General features: G+C 44.6%; 1 protein-coding gene across 1 annotated transcript in view; it reads right to left on the reverse strand.

Moving 5' to 3' along the window:
* WWC1 (WW and C2 domain containing 1) overlaps positions 1–17,629 on the reverse strand; it is a 159,213-nt gene that overhangs the window by 23,885 nt on the left and 117,699 nt on the right. The window contains exons 11-15 of the mRNA XM_065409106.1: positions 15,856–16,388; positions 4,129–4,237; positions 3,445–3,525; positions 2,286–2,372; positions 1,131–1,323 (exon numbers count right to left, since the gene is read on the reverse strand). Of these exons, the coding sequence (XP_065265178.1) occupies positions 1,131–1,323; positions 2,286–2,372; positions 3,445–3,525; positions 4,129–4,237; positions 15,856–16,388 (1,003 nt within the window). The remainder of the gene's footprint in view (positions 1–1,130; positions 1,324–2,285; positions 2,373–3,444; positions 3,526–4,128; positions 4,238–15,855; positions 16,389–17,629) is intronic.

The raw sequence follows: 17,629 nt of genomic DNA on the forward strand, positions 1-17,629 counted from the left end.
AAACCTCAAGGGCTCATCAAATTGCTCTTTCGGATATAGGTGCTTGCGATTGATCATTTTAAAAGGTTCCGCTTGTTTCTGTGTCCACTCAGCCAAGATCCACTGTGAACCCTCATTTTGTCTTGTTTTACTACATCATGGCATATGCACGATATATTGCAATTCTGTTAAAATTTATATGGCCTGTCCTTGAGCAGTCACTATTAATGAGCTTAGTACAGTTTATTTTATATTGCACAGATTTCCTGCAATTAAATTCAGCCCAATCTGGAGTTTACCGAGGCAATAAGCATGTAGAAGCATGTGGGCTACCAGATGGGAAATCAGTTTGGAATACAGCTGCTTCTTGCTGTTTCTTAAGCCCAAGTGTGGTTTGCAGGGGACGGTAGCAAAGCAGGAACACCATAAAAGTGTGCTGGGATTCCCAACCAAAGTTTATGTAGACAATAGCATCTACTAAGGGAGACGTGAAACATACAAACAGAATTAACTTTCTGTTGCTTTGCAATTACTTAGGCCCCAGCTCTACAAGCCTTACTCATATTAAGTAAAGTAACTTACTCCAGAAACAGTTTAATTAAAATCAACTCCCTTACTAAGGGAATACTGACCATTAAAAAGGATAGCTGAACTCATACCAACAGAGTTCTATGGAAATTATAGAGTTCTTTACAAATCACACTCTTCTACAGAATTTGAGAGAATGATCACATTTCTAAGAGGATTTTGTAAAAATCCTAAAGAATTTAATAAAACTGCCTCCATTATAGAATTCTACAGATTTTTTTAAAAAATCCTCTACAAAGGAGATCATTTTCTATTACATTCTACAGAACATTTCCCTAAGGGGTGGGTGCAAATTGTGGTTCACACCCTTAAGTCACAAGGGAAGAGAAGTCTAGTGGTTTGAGGAATTGGGTTTGTAATGCAGACCTTAAGCCACTGTACTTATTGGCATAACTGGGATTCTCCGATATAATGAAAGTCCATCTCTACAGGGTCCTACAGCTAAGGACAATAAGGGAAGCTTGCAAAACTGGCCAAATCTAAGTTTTGAGAACACTAGGTATCTGTCAAATTAAGCAGAAGGGATAGGGAAAAAAAAGATTCACACAGAAATTAATGCTAACCAGGCACTCCTCGAGGTGAGACTTATCCACAGTGCAAACATCAACTCTTAAAGTCTTCTGGTGTAAAGCAGGGTAAGAGATTGAAACCCAAAATATTTCATTGTATACAAGACTGTCTGAAGCTTCCATGGGTCTTGTGCGGAACAAACAGCTTGTGCTTTCAGAGCAAGGAAGAACAGCCACACGAATGTTCCTATTGAAAAATATTTTAATTAGTGCCATATTAACTTGCTGTAAGCATCTGTTATGAGATTACCATAAATCACAAAACACTATTATTTCCCCAATCCATCGTGAGAGCATCTATCATAGTCAGACTTTCCTCTTTGGAATACTAATCTCAACTATAATAGTGAGTATTTTTTAGGGCACATAAGTTGTTAAAAACAAACATGAAATGTATTATAATTTTAGGACAAGTGGAGTTATGTACCTAAAAACAGGATCTAGAGTCTTCTTAAAGTCACCGACTAGTCACTGACATTTAGATGAGGAAAAAAAACCCATGAAGAGATGGAATTAAAATGGACAAAGCTAGGAAGCTTAAATGCCCTGGAGAGAACTTCTGAAGTGTTTGAGTTTTGTAATGCTGTACTTACGATACTCAAAAAATTAGTTGCAAATGGGAAAAAAAATCTGCACCAAAAATGTGGGACTGCAAGGGCTGGAAACACTGCCAAATAGCTGCTGGCTCACCATACATGGCATTCATAGCACTTTTGATGTGAAAGCAACATCTTCCATTTATTTTGTTGGCAGCAGTGAATGTGATCTACTGAGTTAATGCTTAATTTTTCATTTGAATGGGACTGGCAAACCATGAAAGTCCACATATCTGGACTCTGCACACCCTCTGCTCAGTTGTACTGAGCAATCAGCCACAGCTGACAATCTTGCCTGTTAAATGTTAATTCCATAAAAGTTTTTCCTAACAAAGGAAAAAAATGAATCTAAAGATTAATGCAGGAAGAAGTTCATCTTCATTTCCATACATGGACGTATGAGCTCACAACTGACGGTAAATGAAGGATAAAAAATGGGATGTGCTTAGAGAGCTACATGCATGATATAAAATGGAAAAATAAAATAAGATGTGTGAGATCCCGGATGATGTCTATTACAACCATTTCTACTACGTTTATTTCATCCACTTACACTTTCTGATCTTGCTGTAACATTAGAGCAGGAACGTTATTCAGCTGCATGACTAATATTGCAAATTGTTTATTTTTGTCATCATACCTGAATTAATTGGAAAAAATGTGAGAAGACACATTAGCAACAACAAAACTGCCTTAGACACAATGAAAAACTGTTCTGTTTTCAAGACACCTTCAGATTTGCTGATTTCACATTTGCTGCACTAAGATATTTGAAATCTGACATGAAAACTACACCATGGGAGTCTAAAAATTATTTTCCGATAGCTTGTTACGTATAATTCAATCAATCACATTCTAGTTATGTATAAAATTTTTGTATAACAACCAGTGGACATATACTGGTTTAAGGCATTCAGATAAGGTGTACTATAAATTTGAACCAAGGCATTAGAGTATTTTTACCTGTTATTCAGGTAAATAGCTGAATTCTAAATAAGATTTTAATATTTAGAATCATATTTAGGTAAAAATAGCATCGTAAAAGAAAATCAATTATATTTAAGAATGCCCAATGGCTCAGGCATTTTTATGCTGAAGAAATTAGGAATAAACAATCCATAACATCAGTAACAAAACAAAATCGAGTGGTCTTGTGTTAGTTATTTTTTCAGAGCTGTTTCTGGTGCGGTCCCCCAGTCATTTGAGTAAGGCCCTCTATCTCTGGCCCATCATGTTGCCAACCCCTCTTGCTGCTCTTATCATACAGATGGGATAGCTAATTTAGCCTGGCATTTATTATTAGGGTTACTAATAGCCACCCTATTAGTTGGTCACCAGAGGATGGAAAAACCCAGCAAGATGATTTCCAGAGACCAAATCCTGTTTTTTCCATGATGCATCTAGTCTACTGAGGCCACAAAACAAAACAAAACAAAAGGTCTCAGTTCTCTCATTGCTGATTTACCCTGGTGAACATAACACCAATAGATTTCCACTGGTGTGAGTGAGAGCAAAACCAGGCCCAGAGTGTCCAGGTAACAAGGTGATAATCACACTTTATAGCATACATTAAGCAAGATTAGTCCAATAACAAGGAAAAAAAGATATTGGAAAGAGAAGGATGTAGAGAGCATGCAAGTCTTATGAGAACAAGATATATCAAGAACTATTAAGATCAGAGTCTCAAAAACAACAGAAGCCACCCAGCTTACTTCATAGCAATTTGCACTTTGGCAGTCCCAGCTGTTTCTGTATGATCACTGTCAAACATTATCATTTCTGACACACAGAGTCTGAAAGAAATCAAGGACAATTAAGGGCCTGTGGAATTTCAATAAGACACAGTTAATTTAGGAGGCACAGCCTTTTCTCCTCTCCACACAAATTTTTGAGGGAACTGGGCATACGGGTCTGTTAAGGGGTTTTGCTTTCTCTTAGGATTTCTTTAAGTGTGCATATTAGAGATACATATTTACAGTGAGTTACATGCCTCCCCTCTGCTGCCAGCAAAAATGTGAGATAGGAGGCAAGACAAACTCAAGAGGTGAAAGCTATATTGGAAATGCCGCCTGGCCTCATTCTCTGAAGTGGCTGACCCTTTTTGGCTGAAGTTTTCCAGATAAATTCAGCCTGAGGCAGACACCTGGTATGAAATATTTCAGCCGAAACAGTTATGTTTGGCAAAATTATGACCCTCTTTTCAGTTTATGTGATGGAAAATATCAGACAACCTTAACAGGCAGTGCTGCCTGCCCTACCTATCATGTCTACAGAAATTTGGTAAAATCCCAGAGTCTATATCTTAACCAAATTGCAAAAAGGATTACAATCACGTCTGGTAATGTTGGCTTGATATCTGAATCATGAGCTTCTTACTAAACAAATCTGGAGTATACCTTTGTACAGCTGCCTCATACACCCCGCTGTCTCCAGCAACAGATTCATCTGACACTGCAGCTGACACACATGCCACCTTCAGTGTGGCCCCTCCAGCTGAATTTACGCCTATGATAAAATGAAGGGAGGAAAAACAAAGGTGTTAATGAAAAAGAGCTGGGTGCATCTGCAACTGTAGCTTTCAAGGCAAGTGTCTTTCTTTCCCTCATGTGTCAAGTGATAATAGGCTTCTGACTCTGGATGGAACTACTCTAACTGGTGTGAAATTAGTCCTGGTGGACAGGGCCACACTGACAGCCTTGGTGGCTGAAAAGCTTCTTTTTAACCTAAGACAGCAGAAGGAAGAGCAGTATCTTTATTTCCATCCATGGGTGTATGAGCTCACAGCAGACACTGCATAGACTGCAGCAGGACAAGCCTTTCCACATAGCCTGAAGGGTGCCTCAATTTGAACCACCAAAACCTATAGAGAAAAATATAGAACCTAGAAAGAATGGTTGAGGTATGTGGTAGGATATTAATTTTATCTGCTATAGCTGTACATCGAATTTAGATCTCTCTCTTAACTTTAGCTATCCAAACTGTGCTCAAGGCTATTTTTGGAAGGGAAGGGGAAAGGTTTTGCTGTGTAGGTTTTAAAAAATCTTCTGTGTGCACACTGTACCAGTGTTACCTTGAGAGCAGCAGCCTTGGCAGGGTGAAAGTGCAAAGATGTCACGCTGGGGATTCCAGGACCACTGTGCAAAAAGTTAGATGTAACTTTCCATCTGTGTGCTTTTTTTTAACAGCCCCCCATTCCTCAAACCTAGCAAAGCACGTACTCCATTAAGGATTATATCCATGTTTGACACTAGCCATTTTGGCTGTAGTCCTGTTTAAAAAGCATAGTTTGACTTTTCCCTATTGTAAAATAGATCATAAAACAAATCTATTTCCTCACACTCCTCTAACTCAAGCTGTTGAAAGATTTTTGTTCAAACTTCTGCACACTCATAAGAAAGTCACTTCCAGATAGGGACCAATCTTGAAAATTTCAGTCCAAAAGGTGAATACTACAGATGAAAGCAGGGGCTTATAAAAGAAACTATTTTACAGTTAACTGAAGATGGCACTACAGGCAACTCCTATAATTGCTGATTAATTTTGCAAAGATTCAGCTCAGAGGTGACAGCGTGAACTAGTATCAATGTTATTTTTATAAGATGCTTCTGGGGAATATTTTCCCTTGCATTCCTGTACAGTACAGTCAGTGAGAGAAGTAATCTAAGCTTTCCCCCTTAGAACATAAAAACAGGCTAGCAAGCATTCATGGTGTAGTAGTCATTAAATAAGGCAGATGATGAAAACAGGGCTAAAAATGACATTCACAATCTTATTTATTTTTTCTTGTGCTGTCTTAGCAGACTTACTCCTGCTGTATTCCCACTGAAATCCATGGGACTACTGTAGGTATCAAAGCAAGCCCTATATTTATGGCTCAGATATAAGGGGTGACATGATTAATCTCTGTGTTTCTTTCCTTATCACCATGGCATAGCCTTTACTCCCCAGTTTTTAATATGAACGTTAAACTCCCCTGGTAGCTTGTTTTATACCAGTCAGTTGTGACTTACACACTGCCCCCAAAAATACAAAGCTAGAAGTCATATTTTGCATGTGTGTGTGTGTATATATATATATATATATATATATATATATATATATATATATATATATTCTTTTCTATTAGGCAAGAACATTGCAAGTTAGTCCTCACACACCAGAGCTCTTTGTCCCTTTTCAGTTACCAATGCCATTTAAACACTTCAACCAGAAAGCGACAGGTTTTTGATCACTTCAGCTGAGTAATTTGTGGCCCAGAAAAATGAAGTCCTCCTGTTCAGAATCACTCTTCAGGATACTGCTACAATGGACAGATAGCATCCTTTCCCTTACTAATTCAATTACTATTCCTTTCCAGCCTTCTTCCTGTCCCTGTCTCCCCCGCCAACTCACACACCCATCCTTCTCTGAGATTAAGGGAGACCGCTTAGTTCTATTACAATTTTATTTTGTTTTTGTTTCTGCTTTCTCCCACTTACACATTCTGGGTGTCAAGTTCATTCAGGTGGCAGGCAATACACCCCTGTGTTACCAATGCAAATTTCCCTGAATGGAGACAAGCCAGGGTCAGCCATTATTACAAGAGCTCCATGCCTGCTCCTGGTGCCCACAGGGAATCTTTGCTTTTGTGCTTCTAAAAGAGAAAAACTGCTAAACTGGAAGTCAGAAAAGGTAATCCAGAAAATTGGGGTTGAAATATAGGGAAAGAAAACAAACCATCCCGAACCACCACTGACTTACACAGAAGATAAGGGTAAAAACTAGGGCTGTTGATTAATCGCAGTTAACTCACGCAATTAACTGAAAAAAAATGAATGGTGATTAATCGCACTGTTAAACAATAGAATACCAACTGAAATTTATTAAATATTTTTGGATGTTTTTCTACATTTTCAAACATATTGATTTCTATTACAACACAGAATACAAAGTGTTACTCCTGAGGGCATTCTGCACCCAAAACCCCAAAATTCTGTGTACAGTATTTTAAAATTCTGCAAATTTTATTTGTCAAATAAATGTGGAGGCTCCAGCCTGGCACTGGCCCCTGGCTGCACAGAGGTGGGAGATCACTGTGAAGCTCCGCCCCGGGACATGGACTCAGCTGTGAGGCTGCACCAAACCCTGACACAGCGCAAGGACCAGGCCTGCCCCAGAAACATCACCAGGTGCACCAGGTGTTGACAGGCAGACTCAGCAAAGCATGATCCAAGTGTGGAGGAGCATAGTGTGGGGGGATCCACGTGTGTGTTGAGAGAGTTCTGTGTGGGGCAATCTGGGTGCGGGCAGCTCAATGGGGGATCCGGATGCACAGGGGCTTGTTGGGGGACCACCATTCCAGAGGACATGGTTCCATGCAGCTGATGCTTGTTAAAAAAATAATGCGTTAATTACATTTGTGACTGAACTTCTTGGGGGAGAATTGTATGTCTCCTGCTCTGTTTTACTCGCATTCTGCCATATATTTCATATTATAGCAGTCTCGGATGATGACCTAGCACATGCTCGTTTTAAAAACACTTTCACAGCAGATTTGACAAAGCCCAAAGAAGGTACCAATGTGAGATTTCTAAAAATAGTACAGCACTTGACCCAAGGTTTAAGAATCTGAAGTGCCATCCAAAATCTGAGAGGGAGGAGGTGTGGCGCATGCTTTCAGAAGTCTTAAAAGAGCAACACTCAGATGCGGAAACTACAGAACCCGAACCATCAAAAAAGAAAATCAACCTTCTGCTGGTGGCATCTGATTCAGATGATGAAAATGAACATGTATCAATCCGCTTTGCTTTGGATCGTTATTGAGCAGAACCCATCATCAGCATGGATGCACGTCCTCTGGAATGGTGGTTGAAGCATGAAGAGACATATGAATCTTTAGTGCATCTGGCACGTAAATATCTCGCAACGCCGGCTACAACAGTGCCTATTCTATGCGAACGCCTGTTCTCACTTTCAAGTAACATTGTAAACAAGAAGCAGGCAGCATTATCTCCTGCAAATTGTAACCAAACTTATTTCATAGAATATCAGGGTTGGAAGCAGGGCCGGCTCTAGGATTTTTGCCGCCCAAAGCAAAAACAATTTTGGTTCCACCCCCCCCCCCTGTTTTTTAATTACCCCACCCCCGGCCCCGCCTCAACTCCGCCCCTTCCCCAAATCCCCAGCCCTGCCTCCTCCCCGCAGGCTCTCAAGCCTAGGAGGGAGGGGGAGAAGCGGTGCCCGCGCCGCGGCCACTCGGAGTCTCCCCCTCCCTCCCAGGCAGCAGCAGCGGAGGTGAGCTAGGGCGGCCGGGGCACATTTTTAGGGGCGGCATTCTGGTGCCGGCCATGCCGCCCCTAAAAATGTGCTGCCCCAAGCACCAGCTTGTTTTGCTGGTGCCTAGAGCCGGCCCTGGTTGGAAGGGACCTCAGGAGATCATCTAATCCAACCCCCTGCTCAAAGCAGGACCAATCCCCAAACAGATTTTTACCCCAATTCCCTAAATGGCCCCCCTCAAGAATTGAACTCACAACCCTGGATTTAGCAGGCCAATGCTCAAACCACTGAGCTATCCCTCCCCCCTATTTGTCTGAGCGATTGGCTGAAGTAGGACTGAGTGGACTTGTTTTAAGTTTTACACTGTTTCATTTTTGAATGTAGTTATTTTTTGTACATAATTCTACATTTGCAAGTTCAATTTCATGATAAAGAGATTGCCCTGCAGTATTTGTATTAGGTGAATTGAAAAATACTATTTCTTTTGTTTTTTACAGTGCAAATATTTGTAATCAAAAGTAAATATAAAGTGAGCACTGTACACTTTGTATTCTGTGTTGTAATTGAAATAAATATTTTTGAAAATGTAGAAAACATAGAAAAATATTTAAATAAATGGTATTCTTTTATTTTTTAAAAGCACGATTAATTGCACGATTAACCCCTATTAATTTTTTTAATCGCTTGACAGCTCTAGTAAAAACTCTCACATTCTTCAGGGCAAGGATCATGATCTCTCTGGGAAACACCTAGCACAATGAGGGTGCTACCATATGCAAATAGTAAAAAAGAAGTATTTAGATACTACAGCCACAGTGCATAGATATTTGGGATAGGGTGCTATGGAAAATAGACATAACAGAAGCTATCAGAGCTAACATACCATAGGCATCCTGAATAGGCTAGAAAAGTTCTAAAAGCAGCTGGTGGGTAGGGTTGCCAGGGGTCCGGTTTTCGACTGGAACACCCAGTCGAAAAGGGACCCCGGTGGCACTTGTCAGCACCACTGAGTGGTCCGTTAAAAGTCTAGACGGTGGTGCAGCGGTGGCTCAGGGCTAAAGCACGATCCCTGCCTGCCCTAGCTCCACGCAGCTCCCGGAAGTGGCGCCAGGTCCTTGTGGCCCTTAAGGCGCATGGGCAGCCAGGAAGACTCTGTGCGCTGCCCCACCCCACGTGCCGGCTCCACAACTCCCATTACCCACTAACCACGACCAATGGGAGCTGTGGGGGAGGCACCTGTGGGCACGAGGGCAGCATGCGGAGCCTCCCTGGCTGCCCATGCACCTAAGGGCTGCAGGAACCTGGTGGTCACGTCCTGGGAGCCGCAGTAAGCGCTGCCAGGACCCTGCACCCCGCACCCCCTCCAGCACCCCAACCCCTTGCCCCAGCCCGGAGTCTTCTCCTGCACTCCAAACCCCTTGTCCCCGGCCCCACCCCAGAGCCCGCACCCCCAGCTGGAGCCCTACCGCAACCCAATCCCCTGCCCCAGCCCGGTGAAAGTGAGTGAGGGTGGGGGAGAAAGAGCGATGGAGGAAGGAGGGATGGAGTGAGTGGGGGCAGGGCCTGGGAGAAGGGGAGGGACAGGGCCTCAGAGAAAGGGCGGAGCAGGGGCCGTGGAAGGGGTGTTCGGTTTTGTGCCATTAGAAATTTGGCAACCCTATTGTCACACAACTGGAGGCACTTCCAGAGTAAAGGCTTTATATTCAGAGCAAGCATAATGGGGCTGATAGAGCCAGGGTTGTCTGTGAATACCAGCCTACGCATGCTCCACAATCATCAAAGCCAAGAGAGATTTGAGAGGGAAAATCCCTTCTTCAGCAGCTGTGGGAACATTTGAAGAAGCACTCGTCCCAACTAGTAAGCAGAAGGCTTTTTGTTTTATTTTTAAAACTTTGTCTATGTTCTGATAAATGTTCAGTGTATTTTTTTATTTATTAGTTAAGGGAATTAGGTCCCAGTCCTGCAAACCCTTTGTAAGAACCTCCAGGGCTGGAATCTAGGAACCATGAGCGTTCTGGGCTGCTGGCACCTGTGCATCACCAATGGAGGCTTAGGCTGGGTGTCCACGGAAGGATTCTGTGCGGCTGGGCTTGGCAGGAAGTATTGCGCAGCAGGATGTGGGTAGCAGCTCCAAACAGCCACTGACTGGCTGGTACCAGTATTTAAACCAGGAAGCCATGAAGGAAGCTATCTGAGCAACAACATAGATTGCCTGCCCATCTCTGCTCCAGATCCTGCTTGCGGTCAGAGATGAAAGTAAGCTGGTCCGGTCCGGTCCGGCGTACCGGCAAGAGCCAGTATGCCGTGCCGGACCGCACCAGCTTCCGCTGCGGGGATTTAAAGGGCTCTGGGCTCCCCGCCGGTAACTGGGCTCAGGGCCGGCTCCAGGCACCAGCCGACCAAGCATGTGCTTGGGGCGGCACCTTGGGGCAGGGCGGCGCTCGATTTTTTATTTTTTATTTTTGGATTCGGCGGCGCGGCGCTCGGAGGGGGGCGGGGGCTTCGGGCAGCGTGGTGCTCGGAGGGAGGGCGGGGCTTCGGGCGGCGTGGTGCTCGGAGGGGGCGGGGCTTCGGGCGGCGCGGTGCTCAGAGGGGGGCGGGGTCTTCGGGCGGTGCTCGGGGGCGGTGCTTCGGGCGGCGTGGTGCTCGGGGGGGCAGGGTCTTGGGGGGGCGGGGGCTGGCACGGTGTGGCGCTCGGAGGGGGCGGGGGCTTTGGGCGGCGTGGCGCTTGGAGGGGGCGGCGCGGCGCTGGGGGGCGGGGCTCCGGGGGGCGTGGTGCTGGGGGGCGGGGATTTCGGCGGCGCTCGCGGGGGGGGGGGTACAGCAGGGCGGCTCGCTTCTTTTTTGCCTGGGGTGGCAAAAAAGTTAAAGTCGGCCCTGGCTGGGCTGGGGCCGGGATTTAAAGGGCTTGGAGCTCCCCGCCGCTGCGGGGAGCCCAGAGCCCTTTAAATCCCGCCCGCAGCTCGGCGCCCGGGCTGGGGCTGGGATTTAAAGGGCTCAGAGCTCCCCACCGCAGCAGGGAGCCCAGAGCCTTTAAATCTTGAGAAGCTCCTCCTCTTCCTGTTGAGGCCACGCCTCTTCTGGATGAGGCCACGCCCCCCTCAGGACTCCAGCAGTACCGGTAAGTCCTGTAAGTTACTTTCTCCCCTGCTTGCAGTAGACCCTAGATTCTGGTTTCTGACCCTGGTTTGTCCTTGACTTTGCTATTCAATTGCTGCCTGTAAACTGGCATCTGACCCCTATCTCCTGGTAACCTGACCCGGTCTGCCCTCTGGCCTGTCTTGGACTTTAACTTCCTGGTACCTGACTCGGTCTGACTCCTGCCCCACCGCTAGGTCTGACCTCCCACATCCTGGTTGTGATACCCTTAGTCACATTGGTAACGAGCTGCAGGATCAGGTCTCTAAATACAGAATTACTGCTGTGAGGGTGTTTTTAAGGGCCACCTCATACCATCAATTGAATTCACTGAGGAGTTCTGTTTAAAAACTAAAATCTTACAACCATGGTATTCTGATAACATAGAGTAGCAAACATTTTTCCATCTGATACCATTATGTTCAAGCCAGGAAATTTAAACACGTGAGAAAGAAAACATCAACACATGAGCGGCTCTTACAAATGTATGAAGAGGAAGACATCACGAATTTGTGCTTACGCTGCATTGAAGTGATTCTGCAAAAGAGACATATTGGTGTCTTATACAAATCTTTGTACATGATAATAAATGGAACCTGAAGCCATCAAAAACCACACAGATTAGGCCAGTAATTACCAATTATGTGCAACTGTGTGTTTGTCAGGTAACCCTTTTAGACCATCAAGGGCTGGATTCAAATGAATAATAATCAAATTAATTAATCACTATATCTTACTCTCTTTTACTGTCCTGACCAAATTCCATATGGAATTTGATATAGTATCTGGGCTGAATCTCGGAAAAAGAATATTTTCTATCCTATTCAGGGTCTTACACCTAAATTATAGGAGTGACACCACTTTGCCAATAAGATGTGCCATTCCTAGAAGGAATAGAGTGAGATAAGGACTGAATGGAAGCTTTAAATCCCCATTTTATACCAATTACCGATTCCCCCCCAGAGTCAAGAACTGAACCAAACAACTGGTTTTCAGGCTATGTACACACTACAGCTTACATGGATATGTTAGCTTGCTCAAGGGCGTGAATAAGACACCACCCGAGGGATGTAAGTTACATTGACCTAAGCACCAGCATGGACAGCGCTATGATGGAAGGAGAGCTACTTCCACTGACATAGCTACTTCCGTTTGCAGGGGCTGGAATAATAAAGTCGACGGGAGAGCTCTCTCCTGCCATTTTACTGCATCTGCGCTAGCAGCGCTGCATCTTTTGCCATTGTAAGCTCTGTAGTGTAGCCATAGCCAAAGTCTCTTGCTATAACCACTGCTGATAGATCTTTTCCTATTACAGGCCCACTCTCTGCCCTGACGGAGGACTGCACAGGCTCCATTGCATGCATTCGCATAAGATATAAAAGAAATGTCAACATAAATCTGAGTTCATTAAATTTGGTCACACCACTAACATGGATTTGATTTCTGTTCTTAGTAGAATTTTTCTTAACCTCTCACACATGCAATTTCATCTGCTTTCAGAAAAGCAACTGTGGGCCATACGAACATCTGAAGTCAGAGTATAGAGCTCTTTTATAATTCTCTATGGACTAGATTCTGTTCAGTTTCACCCTTGACTTCAATGGAATTACTCTGCATATACATCAGAGTTTGGCCCAATATACACTTGTTATATACATGTTTGATACTTCTCAATGATAAATAACTAGACTCTAACCACCACACATTTAAGATGGAAAAGGAAGCATATTTCAAAGCAGCAAGGACTTCGTCACATTTTTTGTTAAAAAAAAAGAAAATCCCTGAGGGATACACGATTTAATTCTGCTTACAAGAACGTGAGCACATGTTGTCCAATGAGGCCAAGTACTGACCATAACACTCAGCCACAATGTTTTAGTGTTACATTGAATTGTGTGAGTAATGCCTAGAGAGTGAAATTTCTCCTCCTTATTGCCCTGAAATAAACTCCTTATGGCGATTACTTTGTCTGCTGACTGAATAACAGCACTAATCACTTAATCTGCTTAACACCTTAGCTTTCATTTAACAGCCTTGACAATCATGAAGAGCTAAAAAGGTTAAAACAAATCACCATCCAGTTCTAACAGGAATAAATACTGTTTCATACTCAGATGAAAAAGTATCTATCATGTAGGGTGAGGGTAATGTCACTTTAGGGAATTTTAATTATGAAATGAAGCCTTAAAATGACAACTGTTTAGATACAAAATGGTATCAGGTGGTAATCACATTTCACTAGTTCCCCTACATTCATGTAGGGTTTTTTTTTTAAACATATCCTACAGCACTAATGTTGACTTTCTACTTTTTTTCTCCACTGAAGTAGAAAGTAACCATTTCATTCACATAGGCCCCACCTTCACTGACATCTGACAGATGCTAGTGTCTGCCTGTGTGGTATCGACTGTACAAAAAATGGATCATAACAATCGGCACAAGTGCAGCCTCCCTGCCTTGTGTCTGCCGGGATCAGGTGCCACTGGCCATGCAGGAGTGCAGAGACCCCTCTGTAGCCCCGCTGTCACGGTCCCACTCATTCACTCCTGCGCTTTTAATTTATTTGCACAGGGTCAGTAGCCTCACAAAGGAAAGTGTTTGCTCCTGTATTGAACCCTTTTAACAAAAATCCAGTATTCTTAAGAGTCTCATTTTTATCATGCTTATTATCCAAACAAGTTATTGTTGCTAAGAGACTTCACCTTTGAAATAGCTAGTTCTCAAAACATACCATAGCCATCCCCGCTCTGCTGAAGTCCATGGAAGGGCTAACCACTGAATTTCCTGGGAGCCAAGTCAGGCCCAATGTGCTCCTCCTGGGATTTTTTTGGTTCTCTAATTGTTGAGTAACTGACCTCCAGAACCACCTTGCAGATTTCTGCCCGTGAGCTTTTTTACTGTGTCCTTTTAGGGAGTTCACATTAAGGCACTCAATTCTATGCTTAGGCACTAGGCACCTACAATAGTATTTGGGCTCTGAAGTGCCAAATTAAGCACCTTGATGGAGAACTGGGCACCCTAATTTAGGTACTCAAATTTGAAAATTAGCTCCATGCTACGTGTGTGTGTGTGTGTGTGCGCGCGCGCGTACAGAGTCACTTATAGGCAGAGCCGGTGCTACCATTTAGGCCAACTAGGCGGTTGCCTGGGGCGCCAAAAAGCGGCGCCCCCAATAATTTTTTTTTTTTTTTTTACAGTGGCCGCTGTGCTGGGAGGGAGAGGGAGTCTGAGCCGCCAGCAGGCAGCCCAGGGGTTCCCCAGGTCAGCGCGCCGCCGGCAGCCCAGGGGAACCCCTGGGTCAGAGCTGCCGCACGGATCCCTGGGCCAGGGGGTGGGGAGCTGCCGCGGGGGGGTGCCTCAGGGTGTGGGGGGGGAGCTGCTGCACGGCTCCCCGGGGCGGGGGGGGGGGGAGCTGCCGCGGGGGGGAGCGCCTCAGGGTGGAGGGAGGGCAGGGAGCTGCCGCAGGGCTGGGGGGTGGGGGGAGGCGCAAGGTGGAAGTTTCGCCTAGGGTGCGAAACTTCCTTGCACCGGCCCTGCTTATAGGCAGGCTTGGCAGCATTCGAATTATATTATTTGCCAGTAAATGTCAATTTCACCTGACACACTGAAATCAACAACAACAACAAAAATGGATCATAACAATCGGCACAAGTGCAGCCTCCCTGCCTTGTGTCTGCCGGGATCAGGTGCCACTGGCCATGCAGGAGTGCAGAGACCCCTCTATAGCCCCGCTGACACGGTCCCACTCATTCACTCCTGCGCTGCCACAGGGCCTCTGATATCCAATCCCTGCAGGTGAATGGTGTGGGGAAGGCTGCGGTCCTGGCAGGGCAAAGCAGAGACCCCTGACCAGGACTACAAGGAGGATAAGGATGACATCCGGCCACAGGGGAGGCCACCTGGCTGCTGAATGGCTCCATCCCTGAGCAGGAGCCATTCAGCAGCAGGGTGGCCTCCCCTGTGGGTGGGGGGCTCTGCTCTATCCCAACCGATCTGCAGTCTTCCTCACATCTTGTGCCTGCAGAGATTGGGTATCACTGGCTCTGCAGCTAAGCAGAGAGGTCTCTGCAGTTCTGCTGTCATAGCCCTACTCACTCACTTGCCAGCCAGGTGAGTGGGAGCCATCCCCTGGCAGGAACTGTTCAGCAGCACCCCACGGCCAGGGCTCGTCCTCCTCCTTACAGTCCTGACCAGATACTCCGCTCTGCTGAGCCAGGACTGCAGCCTTCCCCACACCTTGCGTCCTGGCGACTTGGGCCTCTTGGCCATGCAAGGAACCCCATGTAGCCTTGCTGTCAGTGCTGGGAGCCTAGTGCAGCTCCACTGCCAGCACTGCCCGAACTCTAATTCCAACCCTACCTCCTTTTAATTTCTCACATTTGTACAAACAAAAATCGTTAAAAATAAAACATGTTTAAAATTCATTAATAATCGTTAGGAAAAATAAAAATCAAATGCTGCTAAGCCTAGTTAGGGACTGAAGTGGTTAGGAAAGGAATTCATTCCTGGATATGAATTAAATCACCAATTCTTTCTCCAGCTGGGGTAGAGTATATCGTTAGATGTCACAAATGCATTATTGGATGGAGACTGCCAGAAGTCCTTGTACTAAAGACTGTTGAGCAATGTTTGCAATGTCTGAATTTTAGCTTATTGCTTTGCTGTCCAAATAAAAATATTTTTTTAAAAGAGGATCTTAAAGTTACTTTTAGGTTGAGCTGTTACTGTACCTTGTCCTAGATGTTTGTCCCCAGCCCTAGGCTCTTCCAGTCTGTAGCTGCCACTTCCAGCGTTTAGAGAGAGTTCAGAAAGACTTATATTTATTTCTGTATCTTCAAAGTCCATGTGGCTCAAAAAGGCATCTCCAGTTAAGAGAGGGTCTACCACTAGTGGGGAGCAGGGTGGGGAGGGAGATGACAGAGATGACCTTGGAGATAAGGATGTCATTGATTTGGGGGTCCCAGACAAAGATCTCAGAGCCTGGATACGACTGGTGGCATCTGTTTTGTGAGTTTTTGCCACCTCGTTCTCATGAATAGTGGTGATATAGCCTGAAGGCCTAAATCCAGCGGCTCCCTCCAAGAGTAAGAAGTCAACTTTGTTCTGATAGTCTGAGTCCAACTGTTCCCACTGCTCATAGTAGAGATCAGTAAAACTGGCTGAGGTGGAAGAATCCTGGCTAGAGGTGGCAAGAGATCCTCTGCTCGATGCGAGAGAGCCATGGCTGCTGCCCGAAGAGAGGGAAAGCATGCTGGTAGAGAGGCTGCAAAGAAACACAAACATGTCAGAGAAAGCTTGGCTTTTACATCATATGAGTTCTGAAAGACACCATGACATTTTTATGCATGACTCATCACCACACTCACCAAAATGCTGGTGCAGTTTGCTATTTTAGCTTTTAAACAACAAGACATCAGTCCGTAGCTTTAGGCACCCTGACAATTTAGAATTAAAATCCACACAGGAATTGTCACCCAGCAGTACAGTTGATTGAAAATTTCCAAACTTCAATTGATGACACTTCAATGAAAACAGGTGATGTAATTTGCTTTTTTCAACGATCTGTATTCATCATCCTATGAGCCCTCTCTTACACATACACACAAATAATCAACGACTCAAAGCAACAAAGGATTAGAGTAACAGCATTCTTTGTTCAGTTATGTGGAGGCCCTCTGGTTCTTCTTAACCTTCAAGATGGAGCATGAGAACAGGTCCTTTGCCCCATATAGGAAAGATGAGCTTAATGCCACAGTGAGGAGAGGACGATCCCTTCATGTCACAGGAATAGTTTCCAGTTGTCTAACCTCAAACTCCAACCCAGTATATGCCTGCTGTGAAGTTCAGCCTGCAACTATCTGGGATGGGTCCAGTAACATGCTGTTCTGAGCTGACTTGCAAGATTCATCTATGTGAAAAATTAGGATTGCCAAGCAGAATCAGTCTCAGTTATTCCAGTGCCACAATGGTGAGTGACTAAACACAGCTCTGACTAGCCATTTACCTCTGGAGATCTGCCTCAAATCAGAATTAATTTCAAGTGAAGTAAATGTTAGCTGAATCCTTGGAGGATGCTTGTTCACATAAAAAGACCCTGACAATTCAGCACAATTGTTTCTGCTCAGTAGAAACTCAGAACTGACATATTTCAGAGTAGCAGCCGTGTTAGTTTGTATCCGCAAAAAGAACAGGAGTACTTGTGGCACCTTAGAGACTAACAAATTTATTTGACATAGGAGATGTTATAAATCAGGCAGCAATACATTGGCAGATGTGTGTGTGGGAAGCCTGTACTAGGACTGTTTTAGGCTAGCATTATTTGGCTTTCATTTCACAAGTGAGAAATTCACATCAACTTTCATTTAAGAGAAGCAGAATGCAATGGGGTAAAGTGTGTAAGAGGATTTTGTTGAAGTAAGAATGCTGGACTTGCAGATTTGTTTTAATAAGATAATGAACAATTTGTATTTTTGTGTCAGTTATAAAATCAGAAAGAACAAAATA

Source organism: Emys orbicularis, chromosome 8, assembly GCF_028017835.1.
Source record: "Emys orbicularis isolate rEmyOrb1 chromosome 8, rEmyOrb1.hap1, whole genome shotgun sequence".
NCBI lineage: Eukaryota > Metazoa > Chordata > Testudines > Emydidae > Emys > Emys orbicularis.